Below are 19,083 nucleotides of genomic sequence, written 5' to 3'. Positions count from 1 at the left end.
CTGGCGCCGAAAGGAAGAATAGGAAGGTGTGTCTGGATGAAGCTCAAACTGAGGTGCTCTATGTGGCTAGTTCTAAGTCGTCATTTTTATCATCACGTGCCGATAAGCAGCATGCGGTTCTTTTCGAGGACTTCTCCCTCCCGACTCTTGTTCAATATCTTCACCTTTACCTAGATTCCATCAAGGTGCTGGTTGTATCAAGTCGAACATTATCTCGTGGTCTCATCATACAGAAATCCCATATACCTTTGAGTAGACCTCCAGACAGCTAACGGGGGCAACTCACTTGCTCCCATATCGCATCTCTCTGTCGGAAACTTGACGTCATGTTGTGATTGATCTCAGAGTCGGCAATTCCATTCCATCGACGAGACACCCACCCACTCAGACGTTATACCCGGCGCGGTAGCGACATCGTCTGCGGAAATACACCAAGTGCTGAGACATCCCTCATCCTTGCAGGCATCTTCCACACAATACCGGGCATTTAAAACCCCGTCGGTGTGAACCACGCCTCATTGGCCGACAGGTTCCAAAACGAAAGCGACTTCAGAAACACGAGGAAAATCCACATTGTCGAATGGACAAAAGCTGACAGGTACATAAACCACTGCTCTGGTCATACCGGCTGCAAAAGAGCGGGAGTTCCCAAGCCCGTGGTCGCCAGGAGCACAAGTGGATTCGGGACACCATCAACACGAGGGACCGAAAGACAACCCTCTCACCAGGTCAGTCTCTCCCTTCATTGGTGTTTACGGTCCAGTACTATCAGCGATCAGAAGAAGAATTCGATTTACATCCTCCGCCCCCGCAGGCTAATGACCCCTCCGAAGAACGACCACAGACGTTGCGCCGATCCCCCTCTGACTATATGATCTTGGCACTCTCCGCTCTCTGCGATGGATGGGCTCGGCATTGAATGACGTCTACCAGGCCCAATCATGCCTCCTTTTGCGATGCGCTTCGTCCATCAGAAAGAGAACCTCCATCTCCACTCCGCTCAGGGATACCATTGCCACTGACGTCGGTCTGCATCATCAATGATCAGTTCAAACAGCGTCCTCCTTGTCGGAATTCCCCATGCACATCCCGCAATTGCTATGATGAAGCTGACCACGCCTGTTAGCCAACGGGCCCGCGTGTCACCAACCACCCAGTGCCATGAGATATCAAAAATGCTTTGAACCAATCAATATTCGTGACGGAATAGAAAATGAAAGGACCTTTCCGTGCAAGAGCCGATGAAGCTATTGCTCTGCACCCCTGCCGCGGGAGGTAGTATCCATTTTGCGGCCTTTTTCTATCGAGTCCTCCATGCTAGTCTTCCCGAACCACAGTTGTGGGCTTGTCATCTGATAGGAACGTCTGGCCTTACGACCACATTCAGAGGTAGGCGATACGACTCGATAGCTAACTGAAGTCATACATATGAAGTCAAACATGTCGCAACCCCATCTGGATCCTTACATTGACTTCTCTTTCTCCTCCCTTTTGCATTCGTCCCCATATGTCCATTCAGCCTCAGTCATAGATGCCAGGCCCCCATTCTAGAGACAAAGCGTGAGTTCTAAGATTCTGTCCCACCATGGACAATCTCGAAAAACAAAAAGAACACCCCTTCCACCTCCCCCACATGCGCACCGCCGGCTCTTCGTCGTCGGACCGGGCTTCGGACGAAGTCACGTTTGCCCACCGCGAACACGATGCCGAACAACATGCGCGGAGCATGGACCCTAACCCACAAGTGCCCTACCCGTATCATCAAGAGCACGGCCCGCCTATCGACAATGCGCTCAAATACAGCGAGGCGGAGGAAGACTATCAGCACCACAAGAATCTGCTGTGGAGTCGCATCAGGCACCATCTGAGAGACCCGTTCGCCGAGTTCATGGGCACATTCATCATGATCCTGTTTGGCGACGGCAGCGTGGCGCAGGTGACATTGAGTGCGAATCCCAATCTGCCCCCGAGCAGTCAAAACAAGGGTGAATATCAGTCCATATCCTGGGGGTACGTGTCTTGCTTCTCTCTCGTCTCCCAGTCCATCACTGTCAACCCTCCAAGATTCCACTCCCCCTTCTTCAATGCATGTGAGGCCTGTGAATCGTGAAATGCGTTCCGTGCTCACAAAACACCTGGCCAATTTGCTGATTTTCTTCTGTCCAACAGGTGGGGCATCGGTGTCATGCTAGGTGTCTACGTCGCAGGGTGCGCAGGAGGCCATTTGAACCCGGCCATCACATTTGTGAATTGCCTGTACCGCAAGTTTCCGTGGTACAAGTTCCCGATTTACGCGGCCGCTCAGGTGCTAGGCTGCTTCTGCGGCGCGGCCGTCATCTACGGCAACTACAAGTCGGCGATCGACGCGTATGAAGGGGGCTCGTCGATCCGCACCGTCCCCGGCTTCTCGGACCATGCCACAGCGGGCGTCTTCTGCACCTACCCGCAACCGTTCCTGACAAAGACGGGCCAAGTGTTTTCCGAGATCATCTCGAGCTCCGTGCTGGTGTTTGTCATCTTTGCCTTGAAGGACGATGCGAACCTGGGAGCGGGTGTAATGGTTCCTCTCGGATTGTTCTTCTTGATCTTTGGCATTGGAGCAACCCTTGGCTGGGAGACCGGCTATGCCATTAATCTGGCTCGAGATTTTGGTCCCAGGCTATTCACCTATTTCGTGGGCTATGGCCATGAAGTATGGAGCGCCGGAGGATACTATTTCTGGGTGCGTTGTCCTTGTTTTCTCGCCATTTGCATACGTTGCTGACATGGAAATTCCCAGGTTCCGATGATCTGCCCCTTTATTGGATGCACCTTTGGCGGCTTCTTGTACGACACTCTGATTTACACAGGCGAATCCCCGATGAATACTCCTTGGTTGGGTATCAAGCGGCTCGTTCATCCATCCCGCAAGGGAATTATGGAAGCCATTACCGGCGAGCCGGCGAAGGAAGTTTGAAGAGTCTTGCATGTCCACCAGATGGAGGAAAAGAAGTTCGGTTTGGCCCTCAGCGACTCCGCCTGTACAGTATACGCTTTTTATGGCAGGCCTGTGTAAATTGGGATCGACGGTTTCTCTTCATACTTCGAACGGAGTCTTATGCTCTTGATCCCCTCAAAAGGTTGTCTTATTCTCCCAAGCAGCAAGCCGGTCCCACATTTTCTCGTGAGCTTTTGTCCTGAAGTACGTGATATAACGCCGTCCAGCGACATTATATCATGTGTCCTCGCAAAGGGTCAAACCTGAAGAGTTACGTTCTCTGCTTTTTCTTTTGTGGTCCAACATCTCCTTCCTCGTCGTCGCTTAATTCTGCATAAATGGTTTTGGGCTGTGTGGTTTTCCATGCCTTCGTAAACATAGGATCCTTCTCTGCCTTGTCGGCATATTTCAGAAGGGCTTCTCGCGGATCCTCTTCTCTCATCGTGCTGAGCGGGATCCGTTCCTTGATGTGGCGCTCATCGGGCTGGCTCTTGCCAAACGGTGTGGTGGCTGGAATGTGCGGTCTCCTCGGATCGCGCGATTTTCCTGACGCCGTGAGCCCGATGGTTGGGTGTCTCGAGGCAAATGTGCTGCCCTGAATGGCCTCACTGGCGGTTCCTGGGTTGATGATCGCGTCGCTCGACACCCCTTGGGACATGTCCGTGGTGAGGGTTGGGTCATCGTCTATGTGGCGACGCTTGGGTGGCTTGAACATTACCATTACCGCTCCTTTTGTGGAAATTTTAGGATTGAAAAGAACGTGCGTTTCGCCGTTGGCACTGCCGGTGATTATTTGGTTCAATTTGTCATGCCAGAGGACGCTGACCAAAGGTGACCCGGGGGTGACGGGAGTAACGAGCTCGGGCTTCAATGTTGCTGGGTTGAGAATGTGAAGGTCCCCAGTCTCGGAGCCCGTGACAATAGAGGATGCATTCGGAGCGAACAAGATGTTCGAAGTTGGGTATTGGCTTGATGTCGAGGTATGAGTTGTGGTATTGACGGGTTGTTTGAATTTGCGGGTGTCCCATAGCTTAATCGTGTCATCGCCTCCCCTCGTGACGACCAGTCGTCCATCGGCACTGATGTCTATGCCGCTTGTCCAAGAGTCGCTCGTATGAGCTTGCGTGATCTCGCCACTAGGTCTGTGGTGAGGTCCGTCCCCTCCCCACATGAGCAGAGAGCCATCCAGCGCGGCAGCGACAAGAAGACTATTCCCGCCTTCAACCTGACTGCCCCATGCGACAGCGGTCATTCGACTTCGTCCAGCTGAGCCCGCAAGCTTCGATTTGTGGACGATGACCTCTTTCTGCTTATTCCGAACATTCACGTCCCAAATGCGCAAGGTGCTATCAGTTCCGGCAGTGACGCAGAGATCATAGGCATATGGATGCCACGTCCCACAGGTGATTTCACTGATGTGGCCTTTGGTCATGTTCATGTCGCGGAGGTACATGTCGCCCTTGACGAACTCGGTCTGTGTTTCGCCATCGCGGGATAATATCCTGGCTTGGGAAGTGGCCGAGACGACGAGAACCTGACTTGGTGAATTTGGGTTGAATTTGGCGGTATGCACCGGATGAGTCTCCGACGACGCCGAGCCCTTTGTGAATGTAGGGTCCACAGACTTGAAAGCCCGTAGAGTGTTGGGCGCCATGGCAGCAAAGTCATATAGTTTGACTGTGCAGTCTGTCGAGCCGGTGATCATCCGCGAACCAGACGAGTCCAACGAGATTGTGGTGACGGCACGATCGTGGGTTTTGAAGACGATCTCATGAGAAACAGGAAATTCGTCTTCATCTTCCGAATCATCATCGGAGTCGTCGTCCGAGTCGCTGTCACCTTTCGAACTGGCCAAATCCTTGCCCTTGGGCTCAGGCAGACCGGCGACTTTCCTCCTCACAGTCTCCATCTGGGATTCAACGTCGAATTCACCCCCAGTTGTTCCGAATGAGGCCGGCAGATAGTCTTTGAATGCATCCTCCTCCATGGCGAGACTTTAGAGGACAGTTGTTGGATACAGGATGATGCTGCCTTGATATAGAGCAATGACAGACTAAAATTCGGAGGGCGAAGATGACTGCGGTAAGGAATTATATGCTCCGACGTAATTATCCACGGAGAAGCATCAACGCGCTATATGCATATTGCCTGCTTGCACCGGCCCTTTATTTCCTACTCTCTCCCTCTTGTACTCTCTGTCCCTTGAAGGGCGCAATCTTACATTACCGCCCACGCATTTCAGAAAAGAGATACCTAAAGACGTTCGATCCCCCCACAGAGAACACACAATGCTGACAGTCGGAGATACAGCACTCATGATCCGATTCGTATGGAGATGTCCTCGGCTCCTACGCTGATCAACCTCCAAGTGGAGAAGTCCACTCAAAACAATGTCACAGTCTTGAGGGTGGGAGGTCAAAGAAGTCCTTTACCAACACTAACGTCCTGTGTTTGCGATTGATGAACCCCTCGACTCCTCGAATATTGACCCTATTGCCCGCCGATACCATAGCAAGTCCCAAGTATGGATGCCCATAATGCTGTCACCCTCGAGACCAGCAAGTTCCACCCAGCCGCCATCTCAGAAGAGACCAAAGCGTTCAATCAGGGACTGATGGATATCATGGCACACGGGCCCAAATGGTACGAGGTGAGTTTCATGGATAGGGCATAACGCACACCCTGCCTCTGTTTTCTCCCTATAGAGACTCCGGTTCTGGACCAATACCTGTACCAACCACAACCGTCTCTTTCTGCAAAACAGGTCGGCGCCAAACGCTATCGCGAAATGCGCGCCGCCGGAGAGACACCCCTTCCTAAAGCGGTCTATCTCGATTCTGCGCAGGAGTTTTCCATTCCAAGCCGGGATATTGCCCGCACCATCCCCTGTCGAATCCTGCGGCCTCAGAACGGAAACCCCATCAAATCAGTATTTCTTCACATCCACGGCGGTGGCTGGGTTCTTCAGGACGAAAAGTCGCAAGATCCCACCTTGCAGGAGATCGCAGACACCACGGGCATGTTGTGTATATCGGTCGGCTACCGCCTTGCGCCTGAGGACCCGTATCCTGCAGGCCCTCACGACTGTTTCGACGCCGCGGAATGGTTGGTTGACAACGCCGAGGCTCAGTTTGGAGCCTCGTTAAAGTTTGTGGGCGGAGAGTCCGCTGGTGGACATTTAAGCATGCTCATCACTCTTCACCTCCTGCAACACCAGGACCCAAAGTACTCGGACTTCCGCTTCAAGGGCCTCCTGCTACACTTTGGGTGTTACTCGATGATATGGACCCCGCAAGTATACAACTTTAAACGCCCGCAGATATTGATCCTGGATCGGGACCTGATGGACCACTATATCGACGCCTTTCTCCCCGGCATGAGCCACGACGAGAAGAGACACCCGTCCATATCCCCGCTGTTCGCCGACTTGGAGCCGCTGAGGGGAAAGTTGCCCCCGGCCCTCTTCACCTGCGGCACGGAGGACTGTCTCCTGGACGACACAATGTTCATGAGCATGAAGTGGCTGATGGCCGGGGCGGAGTCGGTGGTTAAAATCGTGCCCGGGGGTCCCCACGGCTACATCATGTTCCCCAAGACCGTCAAGGGGAGTGGCGCCGAAGAAGGCCTGAAGGCTGTCGAAGACTTTGTGCAGGCCAAGCTGGGTTAAGTTAGACGAGTGGAATTTCTGCTCTCTTGTTCAGATCCAATCATTTTTTTTTTTTAGCTTTCACACAAAGAATCAGAGTCTGGATTTTCAATCTCGTCTGGGATTTGCCTATTCCTTTTCATGCCTTTTCCTGCGGGCGTCTGAAGGTCCAGGGGCTTTCCCCCATCCTCCGCTCCCGGTTCCTCTGCGCGGAGGAACTACTTTTACAGAATTGCCTATTTTGGGGGTCCTTGACAGTCAGTCATCCTTTACTCAATCATGTCGATGTCATCCCCAGCGACGGGTTGAGCTTCTTGCGCCTCGGAGGCGCTGTTGGCCGAGGTGCCCTCGTGCGTGTTGCCGTGTCCCCAATAGTCGTCCATCTCTGCATCGAGTTCTTCCGCGGTCTTTCGAGGCCTGCCGTTCACCAATTTATGGCCCTCTCCATCTCGGCCGGCGCGCTCCCTCCGTTCACCTGGTCTCCGTCCTCCGCGGTGACTTGAACTTCGGCTGTCGCGCTGACCTGGGATGTAGCGATCAATGTTCTCCGGAGGAGGTTTGGTGGTGTCACTCCTTCGGTCTCTCGGGCCACCCCGTCGGGGCGCGCGGCGGTTTCTTCGCTCTTCGTCAAGTTCTTCCATCGGACTTTCACTTCGTCGTCGACTGCGGCTAGCCGGTGCCTCAATTCTGTCGAACAGGCTCTTGGGGTTCTCTACGCGATCAAACGGGTTGTCCCGTCTCGGGAGTGGGAGCAGTGTGAGATGGATTGGCTGTCCTTTGGCGTTGGCACCGTCGAATTCGCGGATCGCAGCTCTTGCATCGGCGACATGCTCATAGGTGACAAAGGCGACCCCTTCAGAACGGCCAGCGCGGTCATAGCGTAATCGAGCCTCCTTCACCGGAGCAATGCGTTGGAAAAGGTCCTATACCATGTCAGGACCAGAAGTCCGGCGGGCACGTGAAACGGCATACCCAAATATCATCCTCTGTCAGGTCATAATGTAGATTGTCGACTCTGAGTTTGGCTGGAGGGGGTTTTCTGAACAATCAGCCCTGGTCTAATCATTCACGACAACCGAGTCTTACCTGTCGCGTTCTGCCGAACGATCTTCATCGCGACGGTGATTGCTTTCCCTTGGTCGATCGTAGCGGCGGCCTGCTTCCACCGTCAGTCACTCTCGCCATTGTCTATTGTGTTTGTGCAGCTCCATACTCTCTGGTTCGTCATCGTATCGGTCGTGAACCCAATCACTGCAGACGGTTTAGCCCCCTGAATTTTCACTGCGCATATGCGTGTGTGCGTGTGTGTGTGTGTGTGGTCCCTTACTTGTCCAAGTTCGTGCGATCATCCCTAGCAGGCTGTGGGGGAGGAAGATCTAGGTTAGCTCGTCTGTCAAACTGTCCCTGGCCTGAAGCGCGTCGAATTGTCGGAGCAACACATGTGAGGTAAGTCGAGATGATGCGGCGATCAATCGTACTGGCGGGACAGGCGGGTACTAGAGGAGAGGAGAGGATGTTCCGACCTGAACACCACGAGAGTCAGATCTGACGCGGGCAAGCAAACGAGAGACTGTGTCGCCCACCTTTCTGACGCCATCGCGAGGGTAGTTGTATTCTCTACGGCGCTGCTGCTGCGGTAAAGGCGCTCTGCGAGAGCGTGTGTCTGCTCTCTGGGAGATCATCAGCATCAGAAGCTAGCGGTAGGGTCAGTTGCAGGGACGGACCTGGCGTTCCGCAATGGTTTCGTCTAGGCTTCGATCCATGACAGCAAAACAACTCTGGTCGAGGGAAGGCAAGTACAGGAAAATCGGACAAGGGAGAATATGACCAGCAAACTTGGTCTGCGAATGTTCACGACGTGCTGGTGTAGTGGCCCTGTGGCGCGTCAATATTTGTTACTGAATGGACCAGGCAAAATTGAAAGGCTGCCAAAGCCTCAGTCTGAGCCTGATCCTGACAAGCGGAAGGAAGCTCGGAACGGTTCATCCGAAGGTGACGGGGCGGAAGATACTTTCGCCGAGATTTGCAAACGAGTATTCCATGCTCCTCTCCCAGTAGTGTACTTGTACGTCCTTCCTGATAGACTGGTATATATCTGCTATCGTCTTCTCTAGAGTACGAGCATGCCGTATCCAATGTGTGAGAGCTATTCAGACTGTCAATCTTGAGGTTTGACCCTGGGTCCTGAGGCACAGAAGACAACGCCAGTGAGCGGCATTATATCACGTGCGCCGGGACAAAGGCTCACAAGAAAATAAGGATTGTCCCTTCGACAAGTACGCCATCGACGTCTGCAGAAATTTACCTGGCGCTGTATCTGATGTGAATGAATAGCCATATACCCATTCCCCACCAGGCTGACTCCAGATATCCACGTCTCATAAGCCCTGGCGATTGAATCTGGGTCCTCACGCGCGGTTCCAGTGTTCTCATTCTAACAGTTGAGAAGAAAAGTGCGCAGAGAAGCGTGAAACATGGTGAGCAGGCAGGGAGTTTATAGAATGTTAGATACTGGATACTAGGCAAGTGTTTCTCTTATATGGGGATGTATGCTGCCAAAGTCATCCATATTGGGATAATCATGGTGCCGCTCTAATTTGGACGTGTGGTGTAGACTCGCTTAAAAACTGGGTCGTCTTGGCTCCAGCCTCGTCGCGTAACACGTAAAATAAAGTGGCCACAGGCGCGATGTTCGCGTTCAGTGGTTGGCCGAGTTCTGATCTCATCTTCAAGGTCCCACGCTGTAACGCTGGAGAGGCTCTCACGAAACTGAAACCTCGAGTTTTCCGATCACCAGCCACAAGTTCACGTCGGACGTTTCAAGGGATGTGCCTCGGTATTCAGGACGTATTCATCCAGGCTGACAAGATCAGGCGGCGAGAAAATGAGGTAGAGATACTTGAGCGTTTCTGCCAGCCAAAAGCTCTATGGAATTCTCAGCACAGGTTTGCAGCCTCCGAAGTTTTGGACAGCTCTTACCTCCATTGAATCCTTCTTCAATGGCTTACCAGCCACAGTCACATCGATGATGGCAGCGTTGGCGTGTTCGGTCTCCGTGGCAGCTTGTATAGATTCGAACATAGTCCACGCGGCGTCTAGTAATTTCGCATCCCCGGTTGTCCGGTAGAGTATGAACACACTTTCAAGAGCCTCTGGACGAAGCGAGTACGATCGATCGGAGACCGAAACAAACCCTTCTGGTAGTGACCTAGAAGACATTGTCTCGTCCCACGCGCACTCTTGGAGCGATGGACAGGGCCGCATCCGGAAGGTCTCGGGCATGATACCAGTTGGAAATGCATTGTAAGCGTAGATACAACCCTGTGTTAGTTTTGCCCCAATGTCGACATGCTCTGGAAGCGAAAGGAGCTTTCCCCCTAGGACGAACATTCCACCAGTATAGCAGCTTAGGTGTTGACCTTCCGGGCTAAGTGTGGCAGTCCCAGCAATGATAATTGCGGAGCCGGCGACGAGTATATCTGTATTATTAGGAAGCATTGGCCTAAACAACAAATGCTTGATCGCAGTAGCCATAGATTCCCTGTAAGCTTTCTCGTAAGCTGGCTCTAAGCCACCCAAGAGGTAATGGAGCTTAAGCAAGTACTCGTAGAGGGAATCTGCTTGGGCTCCTAGTGTGAACATATCCCCGACGAAGCTCTGGTCGTGGGCATTAACGAAGGTTGGCCACATGCCCGGCAACTGAGTCGAGGCTTGATGTTCGATAAACGTCAAGGTCACCCGTCTGATAGCATCATAATACTTCGGATCTCCTGTAATCTGAGATAGGCGAGTGAACTCAAGGGCGAACGAGCCTAATGCGGCTGAACTTTGCTGTTGATCTGCCACCAGTTGGCCTGTCTTTGCCTTCTCAAAGTCCAGCCAGAAAGGGGGCATATGGTTCGGGGTATCGAATCCCGCGTACAGCATGTCCCCAAGCTCGATAGCTTTTGCCAACAGAGCCGGCTCCTGGCTCAGGTCGAATGCTGCGAGTAGACCTCCCAACTGTCTGATATTGATCTCAAACATATTGCATGAGGTATCCGACGTTACCGCCCAGTCAATGCCTGCAGCCGCCTCTACAGCTTCACGAAATTCCTGCTTGAGGCCCATGATCCAGAGAGTGTCGAGAGAGTCGACCATGGTGGCTGCCCATCCACCAAGTGTATCCTTACTCTTTGCCGAGATTGGTTGTAACTCATCTTTCAGCCATGCATGAGTTTTGTAGCTCTGCCAACATTTCTTAAAGGTTTTCAATATCACCTGCTGCCGTGACCGTCTCCGTATCGCCGCAGATACGGATTCCCGCCGAAATTGGTTTTGGACCCGAGGAAATGTTTGGGGCTTTCCTGTCGGAAGAGGAGCAAAGGATTTGACGGAATGTCGGTAACTGTAGTTGGACCAGTCGAAGCTACTTTTGACTATCGGAATCGCAAATAACGAAGAGGCACGAGAGGCTCGTAGTCCGTACAATAGGAAGGTTGCAGTGACAATAGTGCCCACAATCAAGGCCTGTAATAAGCATCTTGAGTATAACCTGGACATATCTTTCCTCGAAGGGCTTGGATAGATTCTTCGCAGAGGGAGAGGCTGCGCTGGCAAAGCGTGGCGTCCATGATGAGGGAAAGCACGCTGATCCCAGGTACTGTACAATGTGGGCACAGTCAGGAATGTTACTCAAAAACAATGTGAAACAGACATGTGGATGTAGGACGACCCTCTCCGTTGCATCAATTGCTTGTGTACTCGGTACAAGTAAGGTAAATCCGCCTGCGGTTTAGGCGGCCCGGCCCCTTGGAGTATGGTTGCAGGCCGGGCCCGCCGCCGCTTTTGAGTTCTATAAGAATCCCGTCTTCCACCCCATCCTCCTTCAAAAACAATCCTTACTCTACCTGGTAACCACATGGCGCATTTCACGGTCCTTCACCCTGTCAATTCCAGCTAACTGAAACAATCATGATTTCAAACCGTCCTCAGCTTCGATAGCGGTGGCCATTGCGGCCTCTTCCTTCGCCCATTCCGACTAACTATGACAAAGCGAGCCACCTGATGGTAGTCCCGGCACACACCAGTAAGAAGCCTACACCTAGCCACTCATATGTTCCAATCACGTACATCGACATGTTTACGAATTCGCTCCTCCAAGCTTTAGTCGGACTCCATCGAGCTTCAGAGCTCGTTCCCCTGCTGCATTAACCGAGAAGATCTTCTTGCAATTGCTTCACGGCAGGGGCCAGGCCGCACAGCATTGCAGCTGCGTCCCCGAGGCACCATATCGGGATATAGCTTACGAATACACCAGAAGTATACTGGGTCGTAGAAGGCTATAATGTGATCAGCCCAAGTCCCCCGATAACTCGAGTTCAGCGTCACCTATCCAAATCAGAGTCAGTAGTGCAATGAAGAGGCAAGCGTAGAGGAGGAAAGTGATGGCACAAGGCATCATCACGGCGCCACATTAATATCAATAGAGGATGTTCCGGATGAAGTGGTTCAGATGTATAAAAGCCGGAGGTTGGAGAATTGTAATAATATCTCGGATACTGCGGCCCGACGCAGTCCAGCGTTCCTTCAATCCTTCAGTCCGCAATCCTTCATATCCTTGATGGTCAATGTTTACGATAGTCCTCAGCGTCAGATCTGTCGACGGACGCGCGCTGCAGCAGAGACTTGAAGATGGCACACTGCTGTACGAGTATGCAAAGGCAACTCTTGTAATAATAATTACGAGTAAACAGTTTGCCAAATTGGGTGTTTTTGGCCACTATTTTGGGGTAACCTGAACCGCTATTAGTGGCCGCCTGGTACAAGTGCGAGAGCGAAAGGAAATTGTTCGTCACGCCCACAATATTTTCAACAAACACCATCGAAGAGGGCGATCCTGATATTGGTGGAGATGTCTTTGGCACCACCAAAGTTACGTGTTTTGTCAAGCAATAAAACCGTTGTCAAGCTCAAGGGCCTAGGACGATGCTCTCTTCGAACGTTCTACGCGTCTATCCCAATGTATCCACCGTCGCCAACTGACTACTCATGATCTCGCCAGCTGAACCGCGTCTCTAAAACCCTCCAGAGGACTCGGTACTATCGAATGTTAGCCATGCTGGTGGGTCTTTGTCGCTGCTCATACCAAAAAAAAAAAAAACAAACAAGATCGACCAATGCGCGAGTCAATTGTAAAGTCGCAGTCACAACATGTGCGCGCTATTATTCATAGTATGCTGGATGCGACCTATTTGCCTTCACGGTTCTTCTTGAGAGTCGTCAGAATATCGCACGGCTGCAGTGTCGAAGCTATCAAGAAGCGAGCTGCCATGTACCAATGTTGTTGTCGAAGCTCCAATATCGCCTGGCATCCGTGGTCGCGATCCTCATCCTACTGACTCTAGATCTGCTCTGGAAGTTGAAGACTGGCGGGACCGTCAGATTTCGACTGGGTTACCAGTCCGACAAATTGAGTCCTCGTATTGAATCTAACAGGGTTAACGGCCTCAAGAAGCCCAATGGTTCCAAAGCATGGATCTACTCAGGACCCGAGGCAGAGGACAAAGCGGTGATTCTGGCAAAGACTCACGGAGAAGATGTGAGCTGGGTCTTTGACAATCTGCAAGAGTATGTCACGCGGGATCCCCTCTATGACTGACTCTGTGGGTACTGACGAAGATACCCGCCCAGTTGGAAACAGGCGATATACTACATGGATGAACCAGATGGAGGAATGCTTCATCCACCCCTCAACAAAGGCAGAGAGGCTATGGCGTACCTCACATTCATGATCGATCACTACGACGTTCTGCCATCCTACATGGTCTTCGTTCATCCACATCTGCAAGGCTGGCCTGCAGCATGGCATACGGACAGTAAAAATCACAACCAAATCAATTCTATCAGGTCTCTGAGGCTTGCATACCTCGAAGAGCATGGATATGCCAACATGCGCTGCGTCCCCGACCCGGGCTGCCCAGCAGAAATACAAGTCGACCGACAAGACGAGCGCCGCACGGCAGAGCACGCCATGAGGGAAGCGTGGCCATACATGTTTGGGGGGAACTATTCCGACATACCCAAGGTTATCGCTCAACCCTGTTGTTCGCAATTTGCGATATCGAGAAAGCAGGCTCTGAGACGCAGCCAGGCAGACTACGAGCATTACCGTCAGTGGCTCCTTGATACGCCACTAGATGACGATACGAGCGGGCGGGTCTTCGAGTATCTCTGGCATGTCATATTCGGACAGGAAGCTGTGCACTGTATTCCTTTGAAACAATGTCGCTGTGAGCAGTTCGGCCAGTGCTAGGTCTGCGCCCACCTCGCATGAATTCTCCGCAGGTTTTCTCAGCGCCAATGGAATTCGCAACTTGCCCCACACAACCTTGAACGGAAGAGAAGGGAGTAAGGTGGATTATGATATCCTTGGAAAGTGTTTTCAGACAAAATCATTACTGAACGCATCGTCATTGGAAGGCGTATGATCATTCTCTCACAGACTCCTTGCAGATACTTGCTTACAGCTCACATGCCACGCGAAGATTCCCCTAGAGTTCTGTCTTCCTTGGAGCATCGTCATCCGAATGCCATGCCCATTTCCTACAATGCTCACTGATCGGGCACCACGAGTTAGGCATGCATGCATCGTCACCCGTACACAAGCTGACCCTAGCAAGCTCCGCAGCTCCCCTCGCCGCGGCAAACAAGTGATCCTTCGACACTCGCAAGTAGTCCTGAGGTACGATTTTCTCGTTGTCTTTGAACCTATCTCGGATGATTTGTTGGAAATTGCTATCCGTGACCTGGGCGCCGGAGAGGAGCAGGAGATCAAACATGAGATCGTGGTCGTGTAAGAAGTCTTCAAGCGCACGTCCCACCCAGTCCCAATCTGTAGTATTCGCTTTGGCATCTTCATCCGCCCAGAGGACTTTGACGGAGCCCGGCGTGTGAAGGAATATACCGTCATCGCGTATCATTGACCGCAAATTCAGAGAGGATCGATCGAGATGGACGGAGAGTACCGACTGTATGTGTCTGCCTTTGTATTTTTCGCACTCTTCATCAGGAACCTCGGTTACCAAGTCCAGCCAGATTCCAAAACAGTTGTCCAGGTCATAGAGGTGTAAAAGTGAGAGCTGACTCTGTCTTTGGAACCTGAGGCAGTCAAGTCCTGCTAATTGGACAAGCTGGCGAATTGGCCGGGTGAAGGTATCACTGGTGCTATTTTCAAAGTCTGGGATCGCCAGGAATACCAAGTTATTCGATAAGGGCACTGACTTATTCGCCTCGGAGAAAAGTGTACTCATCATCTCCGCGATCGGGATGAGTTCCTCGTAGGTGGCCTGAGGCGAGGTTTCGGCGCCGTGCTGTACCCGCGCCTGATACCACGATCGTAGTCGTTGTAGGAAAGGAGGGAATATGCTCGTCTCAGAACTTGGTACTTTAGAATTTGGCGCAGACACCTCGACCAGGTACGAGTGCATGTACTTACTCTTTCTCGAGGTCCAGAAGTGGGGGGTCAACATCAAGATGGTCCCATAGCTTCATGGCTCGAATATATGCTTCGGACCCATATATTAAAGCAACGTCGGAGATCGTACCATTGGCAAATTGAATGCTTGCAGAGCTGAAACCAATCAGAAATATTTTCCTTTGCACCTCCTTTGTCTGACGGTGCAGACCCATAACTAGGTGCTAAAGACAAGCCAACACCTGAGAAAAAGCGCCTCAGTGTCTCCTTCTGTGGATTGGGGTGGATGAGGTCACGGCCCTCCGTAGCACATACCTGGGGCTTCTTGGAGACTAAGCGGACGGCAATCATTACAGACAACCGTGGCGTGAACGCAACTCATAAGAGCAACCAGGATAAAGACGATCCATCCCTGGCTCGGCGGTGATGATGGAAGGGTCGACGACATCATTTTGAGCAGCGGCAACATCACCTCAAGTCGGGGATATTACTCTTTTCAAATGGATCAGCAGAAACGCTGAAAATATCCTCCTTGAAGTTGAAATTCACGTTGCGGTCAGGTCAGCGAAGGAGTATAAAAGGCGACCAAGGTACCACCGAGGCGTTCCAGTACCCGCGCGGTTAGCCCAGGTAGGGTATTGTCCCGTAATATCCGCCAAGGCGAACATGTCGACGTTTCAAGTTGAAGCTCGACTTCCTTCAAAAATTTGCACCTCAATTCCGAACCCTGTTCAAACACAGTCGGCAATGCCCAGTGGAGTTCCCTGCAACCCGCGTTGTGCTGCAAAGGGGGACGTTCACTAACACCTTGGTTGGTCTCTAACTAGGATCGCGACCGCAAGTATAGTCTTGGCAGCGCCGCTTTGAAAGGCCAGAGTGAGCAATGCAATTAATTGGCTACAAAAGCCAGCGCCCAATCATCAGCTTAGTCGCTTTCCGAATCTGTGGTCAAGTTAAGCGCAACAGAGCTAAACTGGCGGCAGGGGCAGGCCTTATTCGAAACTCTTTTCGTTATCCTCGCCGTACTCCCCCGTACCGAGCTACTTGTGCTGCCAAGCCCCGGATGCTTGCTGCACGACGACGTACAACTTGCATGCGACCATTCCCGCAGCGCTCCAACTCACGACTACTGGAATTGGCCTGATTCTCCTCTTCCTTGTTTTCCAAACAACTGAGCCCGTGATGGCTCTGACATTTCACATACCGAGACACCTTGTATCATTCGCATGGACACGCTGATGTCCTTAGATGAAGCGCCCTCACACCCAAATTGCCTGTTGGCTCTCTCAACCTCCGACAGGATCTGCGTTATTTTTCCGGCCGATCCCAGACTCGTCTGGAGACAAATCGTTTTGATCGAACCGACCGATACCGCCCTTCCCAATGCACATACCCGCTGCAACTTTCACGGTCAATGCCCGCCCGACAGCCTCACTGCGCCTCTCTGCCTCTGAAGACGGCGCACAGCCCGGCGCCGGGTACGAAAAGTGGTCGTCTTTCATCGGTATTGTTGCGGCGGTTGTCGGGAATCTCCTCATCTCCTTTGCTCTGAACACCCAGAGATACGCACACATCCTGATAGACCGCGAGTACTCCGAATCCAGGAAATCGTTTGCGAATGGCCACGCTGCTCCTGGGTGTGGACCGGGCTTTGCCAACGAGGAACAGGAAGAAATCGCAGAGGAGCGGAGGAGAAGAAATCTCGAAATATCCGGTCGCAAAAGGAGTATAGATGAAGCAACGGATGGATCAGCGCAACGTTCCTCCGAAGAGACATTACAACCTTCTCTGGGACCTGCTCGGCACGACCATCGCCGCGAGAAAGACTCGGCCAACGATGCTGAGAGAGCATCCTACCTCAAGTCGCCATACTGGTGGCTTGGTCTGGTGATGATGATCATAGGCGAGGCGGGCAACTTTCTTGCCTATGGCTTTGCTCCCGCATCCATTGTCAGTCCGCTAGGGGTTGTCGCCTTGATTTCGAATTGTCTGATTGCCCCGCTCATGCTCAAAGAACGGTTCCGACGACGTGACTTGTACGGAGTATTGGTTGCTATTGCCGGCGCTGTCACCGTTGTGTTGTCTGCTCAAACCAGTGAGGCCAAATTTGGGCCCGGTGAACTGTGGAAGACCATAAAGAGATGGGAATTCCTCCTCTACGTGATCATCACGCTGTTGCTTATCGGAGCTCTGATGTACGCAGAGCCACGACATGGCCGCAAGACCATACTTGTCGACCTTGGTCTGGTGGCGCTGTGTGGAGGCTATACCGTCTTATCCACCAAAGGCGTTTCGTCACTTTTGTCTGTGTCCCTTTACAAAGCGTTTACCTATGCCATTTTCTACTTCCTCGTGCTTGTTCTCGTTGGCTCGGCGCTTCTGCAGATTCGCTATCTCAATCGAGCCTTACAGCACTACGATTCGACACAGGTTATACCGACCCAATTTGTTCTCTTCACTCTTTCTGTCATCATCGGCTCCGCGGTGCTGTACCGAGATTTTGAACATACGACATCGGAGCAGGCAATCAAATTTGTTATTGGATGTCTCTTGACCTTCTTTGGCGTATACCTCATCACGAGCCAGCGGCACGAGATAGGTGAAACTGAAGAAACATCTAGAGATGAGGAGGAGACGATACAGCTTCTTGACGAGGAAGGGGGGGACATCGATGAGCGGACACCATTGACACGCGATGCACCACAGCCACTGCGTGCACAGACGGACGGATATCCAGTGGTTTCCAGTTCAGAGCAGGCTCAACCTGCAACTGCAATGCCGCAAACGCCGCGACGATTCTCAGATGCATCTTCAATACTACCCTCAATCTCAGTGACCCCTGCAGAACCGGCCGAAGACTTCGTTTCTAACCCCTGGCTTTCCTCCACTGAGCAAATCGACGCTTCGCAGCCGCCGCTGACACCTCGAATTAGTGGGGCCTACGAGGAATCAACACCCTTTTACACCCCGGCCACATCAAGACCATTTCAACGATCCAGCTCGTCCCCTGCTGAGGCGGAAACACCTTCAAAACCGTCGGATTCTCCTCGACCTCCCAGCCCAGACCGCTCTGTAAGACCTACCCTAGATGACAACTCTCCTGTTCCCAGCTTCCTCGCCCGTGGCTCCAGGGGAAGTATCTCGCGCCTTATTCCTGTCCCAGGCCCGCTCTTGCCACCCCTTTCGAACTCGCTCAGCGCCTTGGTGGCAGATTCGTTGCTGAAAGGCGAGGGAGCACCCCACTCCGTGCGGGCTGCACTTCGCCGATCCCGTTCTGGGCGACACTCCATCGACGATCGACGACGAACCGTTGCTGTGACCGAGGACACTGACGGATTCGACCCATTAGCAGCGTTGAACATGCACTGGCAGAATCGTAGTGCCGACAGCGCTCAAGATCTCAGCCGCGCCCAGACGCATGAGGCCAGACCGGTAGGGCCTGATGGAGGTGATGGAGTCGAGCCTGATCTGGCCGTCGACGGAGAGAGTGATATTGGCAAGAGGAAGACCAGATTACGGGCGTTGAGCGAGACCTTGAGTGGGATGATGAGTCGTCGCACTTCCGGTCGGAAGCGGAAGGAAAGCCATGACCAAGGAAAGGATGGTCCAGTGTTTCGAACCGAACCAGATGGTGATGGCGGTGACGATGACACCAGGGACAGTGCAGCAGACAGATAAAGACCAGCTGTTCATGATAGGGAGGCTGAAGGGGTGTCATAGTAGAGTAATGCTAGTATATAATATTCTCCCCACAAGCCGTGTACGGAGCATGTCGGAGTCAATAGGAGATTTTACCCTTTCAAGGACATATACAACAGATCTATCTACCTGGTCACCGCGCTACTGCAAGTCTGATAATCTATATATGGAGAGTTATATACTCTGTAGATATCGATCTCAAGATATCTATCTATCCGTCAGGTACGACTCGGAAAAAAACACGCAGATCAAAAAAGCTTCCCGGACATTAATATCAAGTTTCCCCAGGAGGCTGATATTGTCTGG

The 19,083-nt window shown here is 52.3% G+C and overlaps 8 protein-coding genes across 8 annotated transcripts; 4 read left to right on the top strand and 4 right to left on the bottom strand.

The window, feature by feature from the left end:
- Positions 1–1,585: 1,585 nt before the first annotated feature.
- On the top strand, positions 1,586–2,956 carry Z517_10204 (uncharacterized protein; the record flags this gene model as incomplete). The annotated part of the gene is made up of 3 exons (XM_013423817.1): positions 1,586–2,010; positions 2,170–2,722; positions 2,780–2,956. 3 exons carry the CDS (start codon positions 1,586–1,588, stop codon positions 2,954–2,956), a joined length of 1,155 nt encoding a protein of 384 aa, XP_013279271.1.
- Positions 2,957–3,248: 292 nt separating this feature from the next.
- On the bottom strand, positions 3,249–4,964 carry Z517_10203 (uncharacterized protein; the record flags this gene model as incomplete). The annotated part of the gene is made up of 1 exon (XM_013423816.1): positions 3,249–4,964. One exon carries the CDS (start codon positions 4,962–4,964, stop codon positions 3,249–3,251), a length of 1,716 nt encoding a protein of 571 aa, XP_013279270.1.
- A 537-nt stretch (positions 4,965–5,501) lies between these two features.
- Positions 5,502–6,644, top strand: Z517_10202 (uncharacterized protein; the record flags this gene model as incomplete). Its single annotated transcript, XM_013423815.1, has 2 exons — positions 5,502–5,627; positions 5,742–6,644. The coding sequence occupies 2 exons, from the start codon at positions 5,502–5,504 to the stop codon at positions 6,642–6,644; spliced, it is 1,029 nt and encodes a 342-aa protein (XP_013279269.1).
- Positions 6,645–6,892: 248 nt separating this feature from the next.
- On the bottom strand, positions 6,893–7,737 carry Z517_10201 (uncharacterized protein; the record flags this gene model as incomplete). The annotated part of the gene is made up of 3 exons (XM_013423814.1): positions 6,893–7,546; positions 7,596–7,648; positions 7,710–7,737. 3 exons carry the CDS (start codon positions 7,735–7,737, stop codon positions 6,893–6,895), a joined length of 735 nt encoding a protein of 244 aa, XP_013279268.1.
- A 1,691-nt stretch (positions 7,738–9,428) lies between these two features.
- Z517_10200 (uncharacterized protein) lies at positions 9,429–10,763 on the bottom strand (the record flags this gene model as incomplete). The annotated part of the gene is made up of 2 exons (XM_013423813.1): positions 9,429–9,548; positions 9,603–10,763. The coding sequence occupies 2 exons, from the start codon at positions 10,761–10,763 to the stop codon at positions 9,429–9,431; spliced, it is 1,281 nt and encodes a 426-aa protein (XP_013279267.1).
- Positions 10,764–12,942: 2,179 nt separating this feature from the next.
- Positions 12,943–13,917, top strand: Z517_10199 (uncharacterized protein; the record flags this gene model as incomplete). The annotated part of the gene is made up of 2 exons (XM_013423812.1): positions 12,943–13,232; positions 13,296–13,917. The coding sequence occupies 2 exons, from the start codon at positions 12,943–12,945 to the stop codon at positions 13,915–13,917; spliced, it is 912 nt and encodes a 303-aa protein (XP_013279266.1).
- Positions 13,918–14,155: 238 nt separating this feature from the next.
- Z517_10198 (uncharacterized protein) lies at positions 14,156–15,293 on the bottom strand (the record flags this gene model as incomplete). Its single annotated transcript, XM_013423811.1, has 2 exons — positions 14,156–15,041; positions 15,100–15,293. The coding sequence occupies 2 exons, from the start codon at positions 15,291–15,293 to the stop codon at positions 14,156–14,158; spliced, it is 1,080 nt and encodes a 359-aa protein (XP_013279265.1).
- A 1,168-nt stretch (positions 15,294–16,461) lies between these two features.
- Positions 16,462–18,756, top strand: Z517_10197 (uncharacterized protein; the record flags this gene model as incomplete). The annotated part of the gene is made up of 1 exon (XM_013423810.1): positions 16,462–18,756. One exon carries the CDS (start codon positions 16,462–16,464, stop codon positions 18,754–18,756), a length of 2,295 nt encoding a protein of 764 aa, XP_013279264.1.
- Positions 18,757–19,083: the final 327 nt, after the last annotated feature.

The sequence above is a fragment of the Fonsecaea pedrosoi genome, assembly GCF_000835455.1.
Source record: "Fonsecaea pedrosoi CBS 271.37 unplaced genomic scaffold supercont1.7, whole genome shotgun sequence".
Taxonomy (NCBI): Eukaryota; Fungi; Ascomycota; class Eurotiomycetes; order Chaetothyriales; family Herpotrichiellaceae; genus Fonsecaea; species Fonsecaea pedrosoi.
The sequence above is the reverse complement of the archived record's forward strand: the minus strand, read 5'-3'. Positions and strand labels throughout refer to the sequence as shown.